This window comes from Ranitomeya imitator, chromosome 8 (assembly GCF_032444005.1).
Source record: "Ranitomeya imitator isolate aRanImi1 chromosome 8, aRanImi1.pri, whole genome shotgun sequence".
NCBI lineage: Eukaryota > Metazoa > Chordata > Amphibia > Anura > Dendrobatidae > Ranitomeya > Ranitomeya imitator.
This window is the reverse complement of record NC_091289.1, coordinates 165,325,376-165,350,926: the sequence shown is the minus strand read 5'-3', so window position 1 is coordinate 165,350,926 and position 25,551 is coordinate 165,325,376. Positions and strand designations below refer to the sequence as shown.

General features: G+C 47.0%; 1 protein-coding gene across 1 annotated transcript in view; it reads right to left on the bottom strand.

Annotated features, from left to right (window-relative positions):
- Positions 1-25,551, bottom strand: part of LAMC1 (laminin subunit gamma 1) — a 96,443-nt gene that overhangs the window by 26,323 nt on the left and 44,569 nt on the right. Inside the window, exons 2-10 of the mRNA XM_069737746.1 lie at positions 14,385-14,689; positions 13,525-13,655; positions 8,667-8,833; positions 6,537-6,725; positions 4,493-4,610; positions 4,302-4,400; positions 3,669-3,805; positions 3,034-3,156; positions 117-306 (exon numbers count right to left, since the gene is read on the bottom strand). Coding sequence (XP_069593847.1) covers positions 117-306; positions 3,034-3,156; positions 3,669-3,805; positions 4,302-4,400; positions 4,493-4,610; positions 6,537-6,725; positions 8,667-8,833; positions 13,525-13,655; positions 14,385-14,689 — 1,459 coding nt within the window. The remainder of the gene's footprint in view (positions 1-116; positions 307-3,033; positions 3,157-3,668; positions 3,806-4,301; positions 4,401-4,492; positions 4,611-6,536; positions 6,726-8,666; positions 8,834-13,524; positions 13,656-14,384; positions 14,690-25,551) is intronic.

The following is a 25,551-nucleotide window of genomic DNA, read 5'->3' as shown; positions in this document are numbered from 1 at the left end:
CCTGTCACTGGAATATAAACAGGCTCCTGCTATAGATCAGAGGAGCTAAGTGCTCCATTCATCTCCGGGCCCAGGGCCATGCACCGAGCGCCATCCACCGAGCACACATCACTTACCTGAATACATATTGCAAAGAGGATTCACTGGGGTAGGAATTTCCCTGCGCGATCAGAGGCACCGACACCCGAAGCCCGGCCCCTTCCAAGACTAGATCTTCTGCAGAAAGACGAGTATCCCGCCGCTCCACCCGGAAACTGAAGGTCAAATTCTGTCCATAGCTTAGACCCTGATTACCAAGGAACTTGGCTGCAAGAAAGGAGAGAAAAAAAATCATAAGGAGGGTTCTAGGGTCTTATAAGGGAGTTATGACGTCTCATCTGAAAGGAGAGGGTTGTGTATGTGTGACCACCACTCAATTCAGCCGTATGGGTTTGATGATGTACATCTGTGACCACCTTCCCCCATAAACCGTGAATGGAGGAGCAGTCATGCATGTACGCTACAGACAGTGAATGGAGGAGCAGTCATGCATGCACGCTACAGACAGTGAATGGAGGAGCAGTCATGCATGCACACTACAGACAGTGAATGGAGGAGCAGTCATGCATGTACGCTACAGACAGTGAACGGAGGAGCAGTCATGCATGCATGCTATAGACAATAAATGGAGGAGCAGTCATGTATGCACACTACAGACAGTGAATGGAGGAGCAGTCATGCATGCTACAGACAATAAATGGAGGAGCAGTCATGTATGCATGCTACAGAGAGTGAATGGAGGAGCTTGTCATGCACGCACGCTATAAGACAGGGAATGGAGGAGTAGTCATGCATGCACGCTACAGACAGTGAATGGAGGAGCAGTCATGTATGCATGCTATAGACAATAAATGGAGGAGCAGTCATGTATGCATGCTATAGACAATAAATGGAGGAGCAGTCATGTATGCATGCTACAGAGAGTGAATGGAGGAGCTTGTCATGCACGCATGCTACAGACAGTGAATGGAGGAGCAGTCATGATTGCACACTACGGCTCCCCTTAGGGTACCGTCACACTAAAACGACGCTGCAGCGATACGACAGACAGCTCTCCAGCGACCAACGATCCTGAAGTCCCCTGGTAACCAGGGTAAACATCAGGTTACTAAGCGCAGGGCCGCGCTTAGTAACCCGATGTTTACCCTGGTTACCAGCGTAAACGTAAAAAAACCAAACACTACATACTTACATTCCTGTCGCGTCCCTCGGTGCTGTGCTTCTCTGCACTGACAGTGAGCGCCAGACAGCCGGAAAGCACAGCGGTGACGTCACCGCTGTACTTTACGGCTGGCCGGCGCTCACCAGTCAGTGCGGGAAGCTGAAGGCGAGGGACATGACCAGACACCGGGAATGTAAGTATGTAGTGTTTTTTTTTTTTTTTTTTTACATTTACACTGGTAACCAGGGTAAATATCGGGTTACTAAGCGCGGCCCTGCGCTTAGTAACCCGATGTTTACCCTGGTTACCAGTGAAGACATCGCTGAATCGGTGTCACACACGCCGATTCAGCGAGGTCAGCGGGAGATCAGCGACCAAAATAAAGTTTCAAACGATCTGCTACGACGTACGATTCTCAGCGGGGTCCCTGATCGCAGTAGCGTGTCAGACACAGCGAGATCGTAAGGATATCGCTGGAACGTCACGGATCGTGCCGTCCTAGCGATCAAAGTGCCACTGTGTGACGGTACCCTTAGCCCTTATAGTCCGAGAAGACCACCATAGATTGTACACTTATCTATCTTGTGGACAGGAGATAATTGTTGGTGGGATAAACCTTTTAATTAATAAGCCAATAATCCCCATTAGCTGTAGCGCTGCAGTGGAGCCACTAGATGTCAGAGCAGATAGGGAGCGGGTCTGAGCGGTGACATTGAGGGTCTGACCTCCCGCAGACCGCATTTCTAAATTAAACCACATCCTGGGCCACAGACGGCCTTTCCCGTCGCTTAATATAACATTTTGTCTGCCAGCTACAAAGAACATGTCACTAGAGTGCAGAAGATGACGGCTGCGATAAGAGAGTTCATCACTTATTAATTTCCGCAGAAAATCTTCTGTAAGCCTTCACACACAGCAGGAACTGGATGTCCCAAAATTATAATATAGAGCAAATACTCGCTGGGAAACGAGGCTCTGGAAATAATGGGAAACACAAAGCTCGTATTGTTCACAAAAATAACGACTGAGCCACATATGACGACCAACAGGACCCAGCTGAATGCCAGGCAAGTGTTCGATGCCTAGCAGATATTGTGCAGAGGAGTTTTCCACCAACTCTCCGGCGCTGCTGCTCCTGGCGTCTGCTATTGTCTGCAGCGCGGGCAGCACGTTCACAGTGCTGCAAACAATCAGTAAGATCAGCGTAAACTCGGCCAGATCCTCTTATCTCCGTTATCAAAGTGATTTCAGCACTGCAGACACTGAACGTAGCAATGGAGACTCAGCGCGGGACGTGGGGAAGGAGTGTAAAGTGCAGGCATTTTTTTTAATTAAAAAATAAAAATAATAAATAAAACTGCATCCAGACTAAAGGTGTTTCCCTAAAACCACTTTAGCCATCCATGAACATGTGCACGATATTCGCCGGGTAAGAAACGATTGCATGGGCAACCACAACCCTCATCTCACATCTTGGCGCAGCAGTTTTTTTTCTCATGTCCAATAACAAATTGGGCAAAGCATAACCCCTTTAAGAATCATGTTTTATTTTTCCATCGTTTCTGGAACATAACTGCTTGCATGGTATTGTTCGATTGAAGACAAGACCCCGATGTAGAGCAGAATACAAAGATGGTGCCGCGTCCGCTACGCCACAGTGTACGATGGGGCTGCTCTGTTCGGTCTAATGAGACTAAGATTTAATACCAGGATACAGATGAGGCCCAGTGACTGTGTAACCAATTAAAGGGATGTGACGATTGCACATATGTGCGTATAATTATTAATTGTGTAGGAGCTAGTAGGCAAGGATCTCTCTTTTATAGACTTACCTGGTGCAATGAAGTAGATGGGGAAGTAGCTCTCAGAGGTGACCGATAACGAGCTGCTTTCAGAAACCCACGTTAAGGGGTATTCTCCGCCATCCCTCTGCTGTGCCAACCAATCATCCGTACCTAAAAGACACAGAACAGGCATCTAAATGCACATTACAGTGGCGAGAATCCATCATGCTTCTCCTTCCTTTGTATAAGTAAAGAAAAAATACAAAAACAGACCTTTACACAGCGAACAACCTACCCCGGGGAACAACCTACCCCTGTGCCAGCAGGACGAAACTGGAAAAGTCATGCAGCAAAATATCATAATGTGAGCACTTAAACCCACTCACAAAAGGGGGTCGCGCAATTGTTCTTCAAAAGATGACGTCCTCATTAACGTCCATTCTGTTTGTGCGCCATTCATGTCAAATGAACTTGTCACCCGTAACATCATCAGTGTGCAAATATCTAATGGCATCATATCTCATGCCAACCAACAACTAATCAGCCAGTAATAACATGTTAGGATGTGGCCGGTATTAATGTGAAACAGCAGCCGCTGCAGTTCCAAGAGGGTTATTAACTTTTTTCCTATTTTAAGACACAGCGGAGGGTGACAAAAATTCCCAACCCTAGAAGATAATTACCGATCTCAAATGTGGAGACGATCTTTGACAGGGTGAAGCCTTCAGCACTACTGCACACTGAGGAATGGCCGTAACAGAAGCAGGGGGTGCAGCCACGAGGATTAGCCACATCCATGTGAAAGAAACCAGGTTTACATCTAAAAAACAAAAAGGGAGGGAGAGGAGCGACATGGCTTTTATCACAGCATACAAATGGATTAACGGATGAGGGCTGGAAGGTCATATTCCTTTCCATTTGCAAATTCCATTCCATTCTTGCAAAAAATGGAGATGGCAAACAAAACCCATCTTGGAAATGTGTTTCTGTCCTCATTATACCTGTTTGGATCTTTGTGTAGAGAAAGTCAGCCAGAGAGCAACGGCTTCATCTATTGTTTACACAGGCGGGCGAACAATGACAGAGACAGAGTGAATGTTCATACGATCGTTCTGTCCCCATACAGCATCACGTTATCGGCAGCACATCCTGCTTGGACTGGATGATGTGCTGCTGATAACCATAATTTTTATGCCATCATAAATTATCCAATCACTCGACGCACAAGCATTTTTGCCTGTTCTTCGGATTATTTCCAACCCGGGCCGAATCGTTAATGAATGCTCACGCTGGTTTCCATATTGCACGCATCTTACCTTTCACAGTTGAATCCTTCTACGTTATCTTTACAGCTACAGCGACCGGTCTCCATGTTGCAGTCATCTGTACTACCGGCGGCGTTGCATGCGCAGGGCCTAAAAAATAAAATAGTTTAATTGCTATTGAATACAATATTCATCGATATAAGAGGAATGGCCCTGGAATAAATCTGTAATTAGGGAGTTACCTGCAGCCAGCCTCAGTAAGTGAATGGAAGCCCGGCTGGCATCGGTCACACTTCTCTCCCATAACCCCGGGTTTACAGCTGCAGCGGCCATAGTTATCGCACTGGGTGCTAAGAGAACCTGCGAGGTATCAGAATAGTAATAGAAGATTAAGACAAGTCAGGATTTAAAGAGGACTTACTGTACAAGATTTCCCAACATCAGTGCAACATATTTTCTTGGAACTAAGGTGTTCTGATGTTTCTACGTTACTCCTCCTGGAAATTGATTATTTCATTCTTTGGGAGAAAAAGGCGCCGCCATAGGAGTCTGGCAGCAGCTTTCTCATAGGGAACCCAGCACTCCTGTGTATTGGGGGGGGGGGGGGGGGGAACGTTCTATTAGGAAGTTTCAGCAGATTATGTACAAAACAGTAATAAAAACAAAATCGACCTCTGTCAATCGCACAGTGTATGAACAGCTGGAAATTGTTAAGTAAAAAATAATAAAGATGGAAAAACAAAGAATGAGACTCTGGATCCATTTTTCTGGATAACAGTTCTTTATAGATCTCGGCTTATTTTAAGATCTGAGGATGTATAATTCACAGATAAAAGAATATATCCAGAGTTATCTGGTACTTCTATTCCTCCAGTATGGAGCCGGCGTACGATCTCCGGTCCGGCGGGGGCCTGGAATGCAGGGCCAGAGCTCAGATAATCAGTGTGAGGTCTCCTTTGTTTGGAGGACAGCGTGATGCTTATTTACACTGGACGCAATGCTGGACACCGTCAGCTCCAGGCCCATGTGTTTAGAGAACCATTTGTTGTTTGTTTCAGACCCAGGAGAGATTTTCCAGCAAAGGATGTGAAGATAAGCATCCCCGAACTGAGGCAGACATCCAAGATGGTAGATGGCAGAAAATGTATGTTCTGTGCACTACATAAAAGAGGATGACCCCCAAAGTGACCTCTTCAGTATCAATGTATACAGTGAAGCCCACCCCATAAGGACCAGATTTTACGGTAAAAGATTTATGGCCACTGTGCACATTAGGTGGGATTAGCCAACGTTAATCTGTTTTGGCGGGACTGATGGACGGACCATCTTAGAGCCTCCTGTCCATCAAGTGCATGGGTGGAAAGAGACCGCCATTAGCATGCATCAGTCTGACTACTATCTAGCAGTGCACATGCCCGACCACCGCTCCATTTCTGAGTGCCAAGTGCTGCATTCGGCATTTTGCAGCAAACAGAATGACTAGAGCAGCGGCTAGGCGACCATTCTGCACCTGATGATCAGAGCAGCTCCAAACATTTGGAACCCCACCGATCAGAAACTTATCACCAATGCCTTGGATTTCAAGTCTACTTGGTCCAACTTGAACCCCCCCTCCCGCCCAATTTAACAGGGATTTTTTCTAGGACCCCCTTTATAAAGAAAGCGTGTCATGTGGTTATGTGTTTGAACCCTTTTTCTGCTGCTTTGTCCCCTTGAGATTACATTCAGCATGGCAAGCAGCGGATAGGAGGGAGCTGCCCAGTTTTCGATCTCTTCCCTTGTGTTGGCAGGTCAAGAAGTAACATGAAGCTGACGTGTCATTAATTGAGACTCTCTAACAGGGCCCCCAACTATCATGGGTGATTAAGTAGTAGTGGTCCTCTGACTGGGGCCAAATTGACTTTTTCATGTCCCCTATGCTCTGTGGCCCTAGTCGGACTGCAACCCCTGCCCTCACTGTAGTTACGCTCCTGAGTGCAGGAGAGCAATGTGCCTCTGACTGCAGGGAAGGAGGAACCTGCAAGAGCCCAGCATTCTGCTACATGTAATCGAAGCTCTCAACGCTTTTTGTGCAGTTTTTGGAATTTTTTTCCAAAGCAGTTTTAATGCATAAAAAAATCATCATTAAGATTATAAAGAAAAAAAATTAGGGAACAAGGCCACCAAATGCTGCATACGTGCGAGTTGTCCCAAAACTTTTCTGCGCTTCTGCATAGCAAATCTACTCCATAGAAATTAATCAAGAAGCTTCTATGGAGGATCTAATGAGTAGATAGAAATACGTACCAACAGGGTTACAATTGCAAGCCAAGCAAGGTTCGTCATCGTTCTGCCGATAGTAGTTTTCTTTACAACGCTCGCAGTTTGGGCCGTCTGTATTGCCTGAACACCCCGTACAATGGCCGCCGTGACCAGTAGACCGATACAGCTCTGGATCAAAGTAACACTCCTGAGAGCGGCCATTACAACTGCAGGCTGGAAAAAGGAAGTAAAAAAAAAAAATATGAAAAAAAATAAGCAAAACAAAACGCAAAGACCCATAATGTACAACATCTGTAAATGATTAGCGATCACAATGCAGGCTCAATTCAGAACGGCCATCATTTGTTGCAGCAGTTATGGCCGGCAGCATCATGATGGCTGCAATAGCAAAGCAGAGTCTAATGGCACATCACGCCTAAAGAGACGACACTAATGCCCCCCATATACAATCAGATTAAAAAGGATTATACACCAGCAAAAGGGATGGGGATGCTGGTTCTTCAATTTTGCCAATATATATACAGTGGGGCAAAAAAGTATTTAGTCAGTCAGCAATAGTGCAAGTTCCACCACTTAAAAAGATGAGAGGCGTCTGTAATTTACATCATAGGTAGGCCTCAACTATGGGAGACAAACTGAGAAAAAAAAATCCAGAAAATCACATTGTCTGTTTTTTTAACAATTTATTTGCATATTATGGTGGAAAATAAGTATTTGGTCAGAAACAAACAATCAAGATTTCTGGCTCTCACAGACCTATAACTTCTTCTTTAAGAGTCTCCTCTTTCCTCCACTCATTACCTGTAGTAATGGCACCTGTTTAAACTTGTTATCAGTATAAAAAGACACCTGTGCACACCCTCAAACAGTCTGACTCCAAACTCCACTATGGTGAAGACCAAAGAGCTGTCAAAGGACACCAGAAACAAAATTGTAGCCCTGCACCAGGCTGGGAAGACTGAATCTGCAATAGCCAAGCAGCTTGGAGTGAAGAAATCAACAGTGGGAGCAATAATTAGAAAATGGAAGACATACAAGACCACTGATAATCTCCCTCGATCTGGGGCTCCACGCAAAATCCCACCCCATGGGGTCAGAATGATCACAAGAACGGTGAGCAAAAATCCCAGAACCACGCGGGGGGACCTAGTGAATGGATTGCAGAGAGCTGGGACCAATGTAACAAGGCCTACTATAAGTAACACACTACGCCACCATGGACTCAGATCCTGCAGTACCAGACGTGTCCCACTGCTTAAGCCAGTACATGTCCGGGCCCGTCTGAAGTTTGCTAGAGAGCATTTGGATGATCCAGAGGAGTTTTGGGAGAATGTCCTATGGTCTGATGAAACCAAACTGGAACAGTTTGGTAGAAACACAACTTGTCGTGTTTGGAGGAAAAAGAATACTGAGTTGCATCCATCAAACACCATACCTACTGTAAAGCATGGTGGTGGAAACATCATGCTTTGGGGCTGTTTCTCTGCAAAGGGGCCAGGACGACTGATCCGGGTACATGAAAGAATGAATGGGGCCATGTATCGTGAGATTTTGAGTGCAAACCTCCTTCCATCAGCAAGGGCATTGAAGATGAAACGTGGCTGGGTCTTTCAACATGACAATGATCCAAAGCACACCGCCAGGGCAACGAAGGAGTGGCTTCGTAAGAAGCATTTCAAGGTCCTGGAGTGGCCTAGCCAGTCTCCAGATCTCAACCCTATAGAAAACCTTTGGAGGGAGTTGAAAGTCCGTGTTCCCAAGCGAAAAGCCAAAAACATCACTGCTCTAGAGGAGATCTGCATGGAGGAATGGGCCAACATACCAACAACAGTGTGTGGCAACCTTGTGAAGACTTACAGAAAACGTTTGACCTCTGTCATTGCCAACAAAGGATATATTACAAAGTATTGAGATGAAATTTTGTTTCTGACCAAATACTTATTTTCCACCATAATATGCAAATAAAATGTTAAAAAAACAGACAATGTGATTTTCTGGATTTTTTTTTCTCAGTTTGTCTCCCATAGTTGAGGTCTACCTATGATGTAAATTACAGACGCCTCTCATCTTTTTAAGTGGTGGAACTTGCACTATTGCTGACTAAATACTTTTTTGCCCCACTGTATATATATTTAAAAAAAAAAAAAGACTCACGCAAACACTCGTTGGCGCTCTCTGATGTCGCCCTTCTCCAGGGCCGATCGTTGAAGAAGGGTAAGCATTTCTCGCAGTCCACACCGAACGTGTTGTGCTTGCAGTTACACACCAGCTTGCTGTACTCGTCGTGCACACATTCGCTGGCGTGGCCGTTACATTTGCACCTGAAAACGAGAGATAGATTCTGGATGATATAAGCAAATTATACTCAAAGAAGCAGAAAAGAAACTACACCCTACAAATCTTGGCTCGTCGGCCAGTGTCCTAACACTAATAACAAGGCTGCGCTCACAATTTACTATCCAGAAGGTGGATGTACAATAGAATGAAGCTGGAACAAGCGCGGTAACTCCGCGCACATGTCAGGAGGCTCGAGCGTACGAACGGACATTAGTTAATGGATCATAGAATAATAAGAAAATCGTAAGAAAATTGAGGCCTCCGCAATAGAAGATATTCTGAGGCCAGACACCATTGCCTGTATACTGGATGAATTCATGCATCCCAGGGTCATTTTAGTGTGACGAGTTTAATCTGGTGCAGGAGAACAGCCGCATATGACACAGCCCGACCCCATACAGCCGCAGATTACACGGCCCGACCCCATACAGCCGCAGATAACACGGCCCGACCCCATACAGCTGCAAATAATACGGCCCGACCCCATACAGCCACAGATCACACGACACAGCCCGACCCCATACAGCTGCAGATCACACGGCCCAACCCCATACAGCCGCAGATAATACGGCCCCACCCCATACAGCCGCAGACAATACGGCCCCACCCCATACAACCGCAGACAATACGGCCCCACCCCATACAACCGCAGATCACACGGCCCCACCCCATACAGCCGCAGATCACACGGCCCCACCCCATACAGCCGCAGATCACACGGCCCCACCCCATACAGCCGCAGATAATACGGCCCCACCCCATACAGCCGCAGACAATACGGCCCCACCCCATACAACCGCAGATCACACGGCCCCACCCCATACAGCCGCAGATCACACGGCCCCACCCCATACAGCCGCAGATCACACGGCCCCACCCCATACAGCCGCAGATAATACGGCCCCACCCCATACAGCCGCAGATCACACGGCCCCACCCCATACAGCCGCAGATCACACGGCCTGACCCCATACAGCCGCAGATGACACAGCCGGACCCCATACAGCCGCAGATCACACAGCCCCACCCCATACAGCCGCAGATAATACGGCCCCACCCCATACAGCCGCAGATAATACGGCCCCACCCCATACAGCCGCAGATCACACGGCCCGACTCATACAACCACAGATAACACGGCCCAACCCCATACAGCCGCAGATAATACGGCCCGACCCCATACAGCCGCAGATCACACGGCCCGACCCATACAGCCACAGATCACACGGCCCGACCCCATACAGCCGCAGATAATACGGCCCGACCCCATACAGCCGCAGATCACACGGCCCGACCCATACAGCCACATATCACACGGCCCGACCCCATACAGCCGCAGATAACACGGCCCAACCCCATACAGCCGCAGATCACACAGCCCCACCCCATACAGCCGCAGATAATACGGCCCCACCCCATACAGCCGCAGATCACACGACACAGCCCGACCCCATACAGCCGCAGATCACACGGCCCGACCCATACAGCCACAGATCACACGGCCCGACCCCATACAGCCGCAGATAACACGGCCCAACCCCATACAGCCGCAGATAATACGGCCCGACCCCATACAGCCGCAGATCACACAGCCCCACCCCATACAGCCGCAGATCACACGGCCCAACCCCATACAGCCGCAGATCACATGGCCCGACCCCATACAGCTGCAGATCACACGACACAGCCCGACACCATACAGCCGCAGATCACACGGCCCGACCCCATACAGCCACAGATCACACGGCCCGACCCCATACAGCCACAGATCACACGGCCCGACCCCATACAGCCGCAGATCACACAGCCCCACCCCATACAGCCGCAGATAATACGGCCCCACCCCATACAGCCGCAGATAATACGGCCCCACCCCATACAGCCGCAGATCACACGACACAGCCCGACCCCATACAGCCGCAGATAATACGGCCCGACCCCATACAGCCGCAGATCACACGGCCCGACCCATACAGCCACAGATCACACGGCCCGACCCCATACAGCCGCAGATAACACGGCCCAACCCCATACAGCCGCAGATCACACAGCCCCACCCCATACAGCCGCAGATAATATGGCCCCACCCCATACAGCCGCAGATCACACGATACAGCCCGACCCCATACAGCCGCAGATCACACGGCCCGACCCCATACAGCCACAGATCACACGGCCTGACCCCATACAGCCGCAGATGACACAGCCCGACCCCATACAGCCGCAGATCACACGGCCCGACCCCATACAGCCGCAGATAACACGGCCCAACCCCATACAGCCGCAGATAATACGGCCCGACCCCATACAGCCGCGGATCACACGACCCCACCCCATACAGCCGCAGATCACACGGCCCGACCCCATACAGCCGCAGATAATACGGCCCGACCCCATACAGCCGCAGATCACACGGCCCCACCCCATACAGCCACAGATCACACGGCCCCACCCCATACAGCCGCAGATCACACGGCCCAACCCCATACAGCCGCAGATCACACGGCCCCACCCCATACAGCCGCAGATAATATGGCCCCACCCCATACAGCCGCAGATCACACGACACAGCCCGACCCCATACAGCCGCAGATCACACGGCCCGACCCATACAGCCACAGATCACACGGCCCCACCCCATACAGCCGCAGATAATACGGCCCGACCCTATACAGCCGCAGATCACACAGCCCCACCCCATACAGCCGCAGATCACACGGCCCAACCCCATACAGCCGCAGATCACATGGCCCGACCCCATACAGCTGCAGATCACACGACACAGCCCGACACCATACAGCCGCAGATCACACGACACAGCCCGACACCATACAGCCGCAGATCACACGGCCCGACCCCATACAGCCACAGATCACACGGCCCGACCCCATACAGCCACAGATAATACGGCCCGACCCCATACAGCCGCAGATCACACGACACAGCCTGACCCCATACAGCCGCAGATCACACGGCCCGACCCCATACAGCCACAGATCACACGGCCTGACCCCATACAGCCGCAGATGACACAGCCCGACCCCATACAGCCGCAGATCACACGGCCCGACCCCATACAGCCGCAGATAACACGGCCCAACCCCATACAGCCGCAGATAATACGGCCCGACCCCATACAGCCGCGGATCACACGACCCCACCCCATACAGCCGCAGATCACACGGCCCGACCCCATACAGCCGCAGATAATACGGCCCCACCCCATACAGCCGCAGATCACACGACCCCACCCCATACAGCCGCAGATCACACGGCCCCACCCCATACAGCCACAGATCACACGGCCCCACCCCATACAGCCGCAGATCACACGGCCCGACCCCATACAGCCGCAGATCACACGGCCCGACCCCATAAAGCCGCAGATCACACGGCCCGACCCCATACAGCCGCAGATAATACGGCCCGACCCCATACAGCCGCAGATCACACGGCCCCACCCCATACAGCCACAGATCACACGGCCCCACCCCATACAGCCGCACATCTCATACATCCAGGGTCTGATAAACGGCCTAAAGAAGACCACAAGCAATCAAGATGGTGTAAACGTTATAAAAAATAAAACAATGTAATTTTTTTTTTTTTTTTTTTTTTTTTAAATCACTATTTTGCCATTCCTCTGTAATTCCTCCTGGAAAATCGTCACTATGGTGTGTCTGCACAGTAGAACACTGATGGCATTGGATGGATTGTGCAGGGCCCGCCCCATTGACAACTTAATAGTAACATCTAATTGTCAATTTAAGCCTATATTTAACCAAAAACTGGGCCAAGGCGGACGTCAAAGTGATGGCAATCCAGAATTTCTATTTTACAAGCACTAAAGGGAATCGGTCAGAAGTTTTTTTTGCTATGTAATCTGACAGCAGCATGATGTAGTGATAGAGAACCCGATTTCCGCGATGTATCACTTAGTTTACTGTGTACAGCAGTTGTGATAGGATCTCACTTTCCTCTGCTGCAGATCTTGCAAAGCTCGGAATACTGAGCCCTGTATAACCCTGCCCACACCACTGATTGGCAGATTTCTGTGCAAAATGTATATTCATGGAAATCTGCCAATCAGTGGTGGGGGCGTGGTTGGACCAGGAGGCATGAGACACAGTACTCTAGTGATAATCTCCTGCTGACAAAACATTGCCAAGTAGGTGACATCGCTGCAATCAGGGTCTCTGTCCCTGGTGGTGCTCTCATATTACATAGCAAAATCCTCCTGCCAGGTTAATAAATAATAATGTCAGTGGAGTAGGTGGCTCATTTTAAGGTTGCCTTTTCACTAGTGATGAGCGAGTATACTCGTTGCTCGGGTGGTCTCCGAGTATTTGTGACTGCTCGGAGATTTAGTTTTTGTTGACACAGCTGTATGATTTACAGCTACTAGCCAGCCTGAGTACATGTGAGGGTTGCCTAGTTGCTAGTGAATCTCCACATGTAATCAAGCAGACTAGTAGAAGCAAATCATCTAGCTGGGGCAAGGAAAACGATCTCTGAGCAGTCACAAATACTTGGACATCACCCAAACAACGAGTACACTCGCTCATCACCACTTTTCACCAATATGTCTCACTCTTACTGTATGTAATCCATAATCATTTCAGCAGAATATCAGGTGACTAAAGCATAAATTCACGAACAGTGAATGGAAACTCACCTGCCTCCTACTGCAAAATCAGAAATAGCATAGTAATAGGACTTCAGCACCTTTGGGTCACTGAACACCTCGTCCCCAAAAGTATTCAGTCTGTTCAGTGTCACGCGGATATCTGTGGCCGTCACCCAATCCTGCGGGAAAAGAGGAGTCAACGACAGTGAGGAGTCATCACCATGCACGCTTAGTCCTCACTACTATATGTAGACAGTTTTCCAGGTTATGATAACACATCTCATGCTCGTCTACGGCAAATCCAAGAGGACGCGCTGCAGAAATCCCATGCAGATTCCCTTTCTACCGTAGACGTGCAGTTTGATAGATCCCAGTCCCATCGGATGAAGGTATTTAAAGCATCACAAAAATAAATATGCGCATACATTTTCTGCTTTGTTTGAACGGGTTTGTGAAAACTATCCACCACCACTGCAGGATCCAAGTTCGATAATCGATCAATGGGAAATGTAAATTTAAATGGTGGCCATACAAATAGATGACCATCTGTCTAAAGGCAATCCTACAGATCAGACGGCTGTCGGACGCACTACCATTAGGCTGACACATATCTCAGTCTATTCTCCCACACACAGGAGAGCTCCTGTTGCCGGCTGACACGTAGGCGGGCGGCTCATCTCCGGGAGAACAATGCAATCGAAGGTCCGAAATCGGACGTGCTGATCTACATCTCTCCCAATCAGGATGCTGGCACCCCCATACATATAACATGGCTACCGGTGGGTTCGGCGGACAATCTAATGTGTATGGGGGGAGACTTCAGACATGGGCACCCTGAGCAGCCATATCGAGAGAACACTAGTGCTTGCATGTACGCCCGGAGGACGCCAGCGGTCTGGCTCATGTACCTGCAAAACGGGACTGTTGTCAAAGTTGTAAGCGCTCGGTCTGCCCTCGAGAGTAGAGAAAGCGACATTGCCGCCCGTCAACGGCGAGATATCGCTGAATTCATCGGTGCACTGAGCCTGCTGCTCGTCTTCTCCGGTGCGGATGAAGCCTCGGTTGATTTTATGGTACGTGTTCTCACAGGAGCCGCTGTAGTACTGGTAGGGGATCCACGGACCGTCTTCTTGCGTCCGCTTGTATAGCGCAAAGCTCTCTGGGCGGCTGGTATGAAACTTTAATCGCACGTAAGTGATATCAAAGGCCTTCCCTATAAGAAAAAGGAGAGATAACGATGATTGGTGATGGGTGGGGAGGGAAGGAAAGTGGTCAGATAGGTAAAATTCCAACAATGCAAATCATATATCAATTATATAATCCAGCGGATGACATAATAAAAGGTGCTACAAAACGCAAGACATGGCGGATACTGAAGAGCAGCCCCGAGAGGATCAAGGATGCGAACGACAGATAGGACAGAAGTCAGGAAAATGAGTAAAGGAAGAAGAATGCATCTGAAGGACGCATGAAATAAAAGAAGCGAGGGGAACAAATGAAAGATGAGCGATGCAGACAGAGTGTCAGTGAGAAAAGCAGCCGTCCCCCACGCAATTATTTCACAGAACATCTGGAACAACTGTCCGGCACGAAGGTTCCCAGGGTGAGGAGCACAGCTGCAAACCAGCTGCTCCATTGTTAGTTTACGGGAGGCACAGAGCGCGCGTCAGGGTCTCCTGCCAATCACACTTACCAGGCACGGCCTTGGTTGGTCACCTTTGGGGACAACTTTTTTTTTATTTTACTGAAATGCATGAACTTTTGTCTATATAAAAGAAAATAAAAACCTTCTGTAATCTGGCTTCATTAAAAATGTTGCGCCGTTTGCCTTCTGTAGCCTCTGTGTTGCGCTGTCTACTGCTGGCTGCAGAATGAGCTAAATGAGAATCTGTCAGTGAGTTAGTTTGTAACTCCTTTAGCCTTTATTTTTAGCCCCTCTCAGCTGATTTAGGACCTACAGACCACATCAAAGTTGAATGTGGAGTGTAAAAAAAAAGTCTGTAAAAGCCAAATTGTGCACTTTTATTGTGCAATAAGGCAATTTTAGCCCCAAATTCATGCATTTAAGCAAAATAAATAGTCTCCAGAAGTGGACAACCTGATAAAACCTACAAAGTATATGTAATAAAAAACAAAACACACGTTGAACAATATACAAATGGACACCAATCATGGTTCTTGTTGTTTTATAGTTGTGTCCGCTTTGTAATGGTGTCTGTCGTGTTTTAATTTACTGCTAAATGCAACTAAATCTGCGTTATTTTTTTTTTCACATTAGATTATGCCTAGAAAAAGTAGCACAGAACCTGATGGCTTTGATGAATTTGGGTAAAGAAAAAAAAACAAAAACCTGCCATGCATTTTTAAAGCATTTTGATATGGTCCCTTGACTTTTTTTTTGCAGTTGGACACTCGCTCCCCGCAGGTATGGTGCCGCATCTCCTGGCGCCTCCGACAGACACAGATGCTTGCAGGAAACCATCTCTCCGCTCCAGGATGTGTGTGAGATCTAAACAAAATTCCATACACTCCACTGAGCGAGGGGGAGAGAAGGAATGAAACAGGTGCAGAAAGGCTGAGAAAGTGGCAGGGATGGAAGGGCGGACTGTGGGAAAATCTATACCGTGAAGTGCTCACCGCAAGGGAATAAATAGGATGCAACTGCTTAAAAAAAAAAAAAAAAAATTTCTCAATGTCCGTACGCCTCCATGATTCTTCTATCTGCATGGAAACCAAGTGGTTCTATATACACAAGGCACCGAATACGCGGAGCTGGTAGGGTCTTGGATTTTACCATTTTCAGATCAGGACTGGAGACATAACTGCATCCTGGCAGCACAGTAGCAGAGATTTTAATAAATCTTATGCACAGGTGAAAGAGTAATTGTTCACCGACACTGCTCCGCCAGGCAGGTAGAAAAGGAAAACCGGGCAGTGGCGCTCAGCTCTTAGTGACAACTAGCTCGTCATCCAGGTAAGAAAAAAAATAGCCGCACTCAAAAACAAATAAAGCTCTGACATTTGATTTAAGCATAAAATTGCTGAGCCGGGCAGATGACAGCTCAGTCGGCCAACATCGTTTCGCATGAACACACGCTTTCTCAAGGGCTCCTAGAAAATTTTCTTAAGCGCTTTCACAAGTTCTCCAGGCCGATTTGGGTGTTCTTATGCTCTGCTGTGCTATTATATGCGACTGTGCCACTCAGTCAAAATAACGTGAATGGTGCCGGGCCCAAAATACGCACAGGGATGTATAAAGCGCTTAGAGAACAGCCCACCATGTGTCCTGGTCAAGGGTAAAGGTCACAAGGGCTGGACCCAATCCCGATCACATCCACATTACCTGTCCATAAGCCATGATTAGGTTTCCCTGAAAAGTATTTTCCACAACGTGTGAAAAGTGATCTCATCAATATCAAATGAGTTAGGCAATTTTCTCCCGAAATAATTAAAGTTTAAAAGGTTTTACTCCTTCAGAGATTTAAAAAAAAAAAAAAAAAATTACCGTATTTTCTTACTAAAATGTAAAAAAGGTAAGGAACTTTCTAAACAGTTTTCATTAAAAAAAAATTTTTTTGCATTTTGCTGCAGTACAGTGTCTGCAAGTCCTTTATCTAGCAGAATGATATACAAAAAAAGATGTTATAAATTCATCTGCTACTGGATCTGATGGCTCTCTGCTCCCCCCATCCCTTCTCTATGTTAAAAGAGTAGCAGGAAGGTGGTAGGGGATTTTCACAATGAGTACAGGGAGGAAAGTACGGTATGTCACGGAGGGAAGAAAAAAAAACAACAGGTTGTAGACAGGGAGGAAATAATACATAGAAAGGAAATAAGTGCAGGATAGAAGCTGTGCTGATATGTGAGCAGTGAAAACAGCAGGCAGTACTCTGAATACGCACAGATGTCACATCCAACCTGTATTACTGGGAGAGAAATCTGAAACTTGGGTCAGGCTGCAAATAGCATATCAACGGGGGGTGGGAGAACTTAATGAAGATCTAAACATTGCAGACAGAAAATTCATGGTTTCCCAAGTTAAAAAAAATAAAAAATGAAATTGCATTAGTACGCAGAAAAAATATTTTTCTCCCATACGACTATAGCCTTTACAGCTGCTCAGATTTTAGGGATTGTACACACTGTATGGCAATAAACGCTTCTGGTAGGCATACTATGCCCCTTTATAACATGGACACAATCGTCCTCCTGTCCACGTGATGTATTTTACTTTGGACCATTTATTTCCATCCAACTACATTACCCTAATTAGCCGCTTTCCGTACAATATAAAATAAATAAGTCTCCGGGGACTATTCACGATGCTCAACTGCAAAGCGCAAGACAGGAACAGTCTATAGCTTTCATGTATGTTCCTTCTAAAAGGAGTATTGCTGTTCCAGGAGATGAAGAGATGACCCACAATTATCTGCCTTCAGTAATGTGAATGTCAGATCGAGCGGCGGTCTGCAGGGCACTGCACATAATATGGCAGGAATCTCAGGAAGGAGGTGGTCAGTCCGGTCACATTGCGCAGGTTGTCTGGGCTGGACGCTGTGTGTAGACATAGCCAGCACCTCATTAGGAGACACTCGTCTCAGAATGTGCTATTTGCAGGATCTGACAACAGCCGGCTCCTCACATCTACATCATGGCCCATATGCCCCAAAGCAGTCTATTTTCTGAAGCTCGCGGCTTGTAAAGTCCTGAGCCACAGAAGAAACAGCCCTACGGAAGATATCCTGCTGCCATATGGCTCAAAGTATAGAGAAGTGCCCAAGTAATATTAGTCCCAAGCACCGGAATCCATACATTAGATGAAATAAGAATCCGCTGTGCTCATACCATATTCACGACAAACAGGATATATTTGCACCGTATGACCATGTTCACACATTACAGAAGATCATTTTCTGAGCTGTTCTGTCGATGGGCTGCGACTGCTGGTGTCATGCTGATTGACAGCCGACTCCTAACTGTGGGTCAGTCAGTCAATCAGCATGATGTCGGCAGTCACGCTCCATTAACAGAGCAGAGCGGAGCAGAAGAGAAGCCGCTTCTATGTCGATTGACGTCAGAGGAAGCAGCAGAATCTCAGGCAGGAGCGCCCAACTCCAGCATGCCCCCTCATCAAACCCAGTGTGACTATCGCCAGTCCTGATAAATCAGGATCTTAGATTAGACCAAAGCATGTCAAACTATGGCCCACGGGCCAAAATATGACCCACAGGGTGGGTATATTTGTCACTCAACGCCAGGCGGGTCCCCAGAGTATAATTGTCCGACGGCCCCGGGCGTGTCCTAGGCAGGTCTCCAGCCTGACATCTCACTTTCAGCATCCTGAATGAGATACAGTTGAAAGCCATGATGGAGGTAGCGTCAGCTCGCTCCCTCTCCCCTCATTCCCCTTGTGCGTCTGATGTCTCAGTGCAGCAAGCATGATGATGTAACTACAATGCACCTGCTGTACCGAGATGTGCAAAGGATCTGAAGACACTGAGGAGATCGGATCAGCAGGGGAACGGGCAGAGATGAGATTTATTTATTTTTAATATGGGGCTCATTACACTGTATGGAGCAGCTCCAAGTGGGGGCCCATTACACTGTATGGAGCAGCACCATGCGGGAGCTCATTACACTGTATGGAGCAGCACCATGTGGGGGCCCATTACACTGTATGGAGCAGCTCCATGTGGGGGCCCAGTACACTGTATGGAGCAGCTCCATGTGGGGGCCCATTACACTGTATGGAGCAGCTCCATGTGGGGGCCCATTACACTGTATGGATCAGCTCCATGTGGGAGCCCATGACACTGTATGGAGCAGCTCCATGTGGGGGCCCATTACACTGTATGGAGCAGCTCCATGTGGGGGCCCATTACACTGCATGGAGCAGCTCCATGTGGGGGCCCATTACACTGCATGGAGCAGGACCATGTGGGGGCCCATTACACTGTATGGAGCAGCTCCATGTGGGGGCCCATTACACTGTATGGAGCAGCTCCATGTGGGGGCCCATTACACTGTATGGAGCAGCTCCATGTGGGGGCCCATTACACTGTATGGAGCAGCTCCATGTGGGGGCCCATTACACTGTATGGATCAGCTCCATGTGGGAGCCCATGACACTGTATGGAGCAGCTCCATGTGGGGGCCCATTACACTGTATGGAGCAGCTCCATGTGGGGGCCCATTACACTGCATGGAGCAGCTCCATGTGGGGGCCCATTACACTGCATGGAGCAGGACCATGTGGGGGCCCATTACACTGTATGGAGCAGCTCCATGTGGGGGCCCATTACACTGTATGGAGCAGCTCCATGTGGGGGCCCATTACACTGTATGGAGCAGCTCCATGTGGGGGCCCATTACACTGTATGGAGCAGCACCATGTGGGGGCCCATTACACTGTATGGAGCAGCTCCATGTGGGGGCTCATTACACTGTATGGAGCAGCTCCATGTGGGGGCCCATTACACTGTATTGAGCAGCACCATGTGGGGGCCCATTACACTGTATGGAGCAGCACTATGTTGGGCCTCATTATACTTTATGGTGCAACTTTTTTGTGGCCATTGCCCTGTATGGAGGGCTGTGTGGGGAGTACAGTTGGAGAATTACACTGTGATGGGGGTCACCAAACTGTGCGTGTGGAGGGTATTAAATAAATTCACTGTGGGGTGAATTCACTGTGTTTGGGGAGCACCTTTGTTGACATCATTCTTTATTATTTGTATTATTCAAGTTTTTTGTCCTTTGTTATTTAAACAAGGCCATTGGACCTATCTATCTAAGATCTATTACGGTAATTAAAATGTACTGTGGGACAACAACTTTAACTTTGTTTCCATATCAAAAGTTTACCATTATATTTGATGCGGAAAAACTTCCTCAATTGTAATTTTTTTTTTAAAAGAAATATCCCAGTTGGTCCGTGACTTTGCCAAAGATTTTAAGTTTAGCCCTCTGTGTATTGGAGTTTGACATACCTGGAGTTGACTGTTTGAAATTAGATTTATCAGACAGCATGATCCACAATGATAAGTTTGGCGCATTTTTATTAGTCTACTCGAAGTTTGCTCAGTCTAAGAATTAGACGATGTTGATAAATTTGCCCCATTATAACCACAATCAATTTTGCAAACGCTTGCTACGGTTTTGTGATGCTGTAATTGGCTGCATTTTTTTGTGTGTGAAACATTACTTCTTCATGTTTCACTTGTAAAAATTAGGCATCCAATAAGTGCACTACAAAAATCACGTGAGCTTTTCACACGCGGGCATCAGTGGAATGCAGATTATTAGTAAGTGCAACCTGCACTATCTGAACATTTAGGGTATGTGCACATGTTGCGGATTCTCTGCGGATCCGCAGCGCTTTTTGAGGCGCAGAAACGCTGCAGATCCGCAACTGATTTACAGTACAATGTAAATCAATGAGAAAAAAAAAATGCTGTGCACACTTTGTGGAAAATCCGCAAAAAAGAAGCAGCATGTCACTTCTTTTTTGTGAATCTGCAGCATTTTTGTACCCATTCCATTATAGAAAACCGCAGGGGTAAAAAACCACAGCAAATCCGCAAGAAAACCGCAGAAAAAACGCACAAAAAACGTGACAAATCCGCAGGTGCGTTTTCTGCCAGAAGAGGCAGAATCCGCACCAGAAATTCCTAAGCCTAATCCGCAACGTGTGCACATAGCCTTAGGGTTAAAGAAATCTGTAGTTCCAAACTTGTCATCATCTATCTCCGCCCTCCTCTGCCTCCAGAGCTGTCAATCAAGGAAGAGAGGTGGAGATAGATGGAAAACGGGTAGGTGTGAATGTGGTCTGAACTGTCTGGCCACCCAAGGGTGCACAGAGAGATTGTGCTTGGTTTGATCAGGCATTTTGTGCTGACGGACTCCAGCGCACACCGCTCGCTGTCACATCCGGCTCACTACTGAAATATTCACCTATTTAAACAGGGATTTAGGCACAAAAGAATAACGTTTGGCTTTCATCACCAGGCATAAAGCGCGCTGCTCGGGTATCTAAACAGTCCAATTCATGCGAGGCTTCATCATTATCATCTTCTTTGATCTCTAAGACATTTTGAACAGCAACATATGGAGACTAGCCTTGTATACATAAATATATATATACTAGATTGTGGCCCGATTCTAGCGCATCGGGTATTCTAGAATATGCATGTCCCCGTAGTATATGGACAATGATGATTCCAGAATTTGCGGCAGACTGTGCCCATCGCTGATTGGTCGAGGCAACCTTTATGACATCATCATCGCCATGGCAACCATTATGACATCTACAGCGATACTGTGCCCGTCGCTGAATCAGAAACGTGGGATTTCTACGTCCTTTATGACATCATCGTCGCTGTGCCCGTTGCTGATTGGTCGAGGTCGCCAGGCCTCGACCAGAGACGTGGGATTTCTACATCATCGTCGCCATGGCAACCATTATGACATCTATGTCGATACTGGGCCCGTCGCTGATTGGTCGAGGCGAATTCGCGGCAGACTGTGCCCGTCGCTGATTGGTCGAGGCAACCTTTATGACATCATTGTCACCATGCTGTGCCAGTCGCTGATTGATTGGTCGGGGCCTGGCAGCCTTGACCAATCAGACGCGGGATTTCCAGGACAGACAGACAGACGGAAAAACCCTTAGACAATTATATATATAGCTAGATTGTGGCCCGATTCTAGCGCATCGAGTATTCTAGAATATGCATGTCCCCGTAGTATATGGACAATGATGATTCCAGAATTCGCGGCAGACTGTGCCCGTCGCTGATTGGTCGAGGCAACCTTTATGACATCATCGTCGCCATGGCAACCATTATGACATCTACATCGATACTGTGCCCGTCGCTGCTTGGTCGAGGCCTAGCGGCCTCGACCAATCAGAGACGCGGGATGTCTATGTCCTTTATGACATCATCGTCGCTGTGCCAGTCGCTGATTGGTCGAGGCCGCCAGGCCTCGACCAATCAGAGACGCGGGATTTCCAGGACAGAGACAGATGGAAAAACCCTTAGGCAAATTATATATATATATATATATATATATATATATATATATATATATATATATATATATATATATATATATATATATATATATATAGTAGATTTTAGTATCTGAAGTTAGTAAATTGCAATTGTCTCTTAACACTATATGGGTATCCATAATCGCGCTTGCTCTACTTGCACGACATTTTTTTTTTATTATTATGCTTAATCAGCCACTGTGGTAGGTCATTGGCTCAATCACTGGTGTGATTGATCAACTGACATCTGATCTAGGTGATCATCATCTTATGTGTATAGATAGACCTAAAGAGAAGCTGTCAGGAAGATTTCCACACCCCAAACAATTTGGCAGGTCCGTTCCTCCATTACTGAGAAATTAGCGTTTGAATGGATATGCAAAATGAGGCTAAAGAGTCATTTGAAGATCTCAAATCTTGGTCACTCCAGCTCTATTACCCACCCAGTGCCGCCTCCTCCTAGAGCTGGAGAGACAGAGGTTTAAGGCTATGTGCACACGTTGCAGATTTGACTGTGGAATTTTCTGTGCAGATTCTGCATTTCTTGGCAGAAAACGCAGGTCAGAATCTGCGCCTTTTTTTGGTATGTGCACACGTTGCAGATTTGTGCTGATTTCTTCCTTTTTTTTTTTTACCCCTGCAGATTTCTATTATGGAATGGGTGCAGAAACGCAGCAGATCTGCACAGAGTTGACACGGTCCTTTTTTAATCTGCTGCGTTTTCCGTGCAGATTTTTCTGCACCATTAGCACAGCATTTTTTTGTGCCATTGATTTACATTGTACTGTAAATTGCTTGCAGATCTGCAGCGTTTCTGCGCGGAAAAACTGAAGGACTGTGGTAGATCTGATGGGCATAACAGTACAAATGGTGATTTCTCAGTAAGGCCATGTGAACACGTTGCGGATTGGGGTGCAGAATTTTCCGACCGGATTTTGTGCGGTTTTTACCCCTGCGGATTTCTATTATGGAAGGGGTCAGAAACGCTGCAGTTCCGCACAAAAGTAGCAGCATGCTGCTACTTTTGTTCCGCAGCAGTTTTCGTGTGGATTTTTCCACAACATTAGCATAGCTTTTTTTTTTTCCAATTGATTTACATTGTACTATAAATCACTGTGCGGAACTGCAGTGTTTCTGCGCGGAAAAACCCGCTGCGGATCCGCACTAATTCCGTGTGCGCACACAGCCTAAAGGAAGCATGGACTGGCCATGTAAATGTATTGCTGGACTTTTGTAAGAGCTACAAGAACATAGTTTGTGGGGTGAAATCTTGCTCACAAATTCTCTTAAAATTATCAAAAGCCAGTCGTAGCATATTTTTTAATCCCGCAACCCCCTTAATATTCAGGGTTTTATTAGTGTTTTAGCAATCCATCATACAGTTCTAGAGATATTCATTATTTATTCTTTTTTTAGTACTCATATTATGCAGATTTTAAAAAGGTCTTCACAAGGGGGTGTTTCTTGCAGAATTTTCTTGTCTTTAGACTGCTCATAATCACCCTGCGAGCAATGCACCATTGGGAAAGGCCATAAAAACGTGCATATTGGGGGAAAAAAAAAAAAACTGGAACCATAGAGCAGATGAAAAACAAAAAGAAAAAAAATCAAAATACTAAGGGGGAACAGCAAAAAAAATAAATTAAAGTAAGAGCAAAAACTATCCACTTTTGACCCCCGATCTTCGTTAATTGATGCGCTTTGGAATTACCATGAAAGTGCTTGTCATCGTTGTTCACGATTCTGAACACCGTTAATAACTCATAATACAAGAAATCACCGATGTCGCTTACGGCTCTTGTATGTGTGAGCCGGATATTTAGTAACAAGGACAAGAGATTTGGAAGTCTGATGTCTCGGGACGGACTCAGATGAAGCACTAAATTTACCATGGGCATGAGCTCTTAGGCCCAGAACTACAGCAGTTGCACTTCCTTCACTTCCCAACATCACAAGAACTAATGCAGGTAAACCGTGCCGTAGACTGCTATTATACTGAGAAAAACCCTATTATTAGTAACTGGTTTATAGAAAATGCCATATTTCCAGTGTAAACCAGCTGTTTCCTCCTCCCCGGGGGGCAGAGGCTCGTCATTCTCTGCATTCAGCGCGGTTCCGATATTACTTTAAATGGAATGAATTCCTCTAAGCCAACTCCGTGGGTGATGAATAAGAACTGCTGACCACTTCAGCCAGAAACCCCTTACATATATTTCCCTCCTTGAGGCTATGTTTTTTCCTCTATTGTAATGTAACTTGCCGCAGAGGGACACAGTATATACTCGACACTTCCGGGAATTTGGAATTGTTATGTTTAAAAAGGATGAAATTCCGTGCCAAAAGCTTTTGCAAACAGCCGTAATCTCTGAAAACAAACAATGAGCAAAGTGGTAAAAGGAGGAATTTTAGGTAAGAGCCTTTTTTATTTGCTGAAAATTCCATCACACCTTATAAAAGAGCAGCTCTTAGATATACAGAACGACATTAGATTAACCCCACGAGAGGTGGAGGCCTCAAGTGCAGAAAATGGGAAATTAGTATAAAAAAAATTAAAAAAAATACACCATGAACCAGTACATCCAAAATGAGGGAAATCCAGAAAATATGAGGTCAGTTTCATACATGCGTGTTTCATGGTGAAAGTACGGACTACGATGTATGGAGCGGGCGTGGGTCTCTTGACCTGAACTTGACTCATGTTTCAGTGACCTGTCCATCAGGGACAGGATGCAGGTGGAAAATGGGGCGCGGAGGAGGAGAGCTGTGAGTGCAGCGCCAGCTCACTGCACTTGCAACTCATCATACAATTTCATCTATAGATTTCTCTAAAACAGCAAAACAAGATTTGTACGAGAAAGGTAAGGATAAATCAGCATTAAATCAGCATATATACATGCCATTAGTTTGGGATATTAGCCAATTTTGAGTAAAGGGCAGATGGTTATTTAGCGCTGCTTTCATAGCTGCTTGCTGTTGCATTAATCAGGGCACTTTACCATTTGCATGTATAATCCAACAGGTTT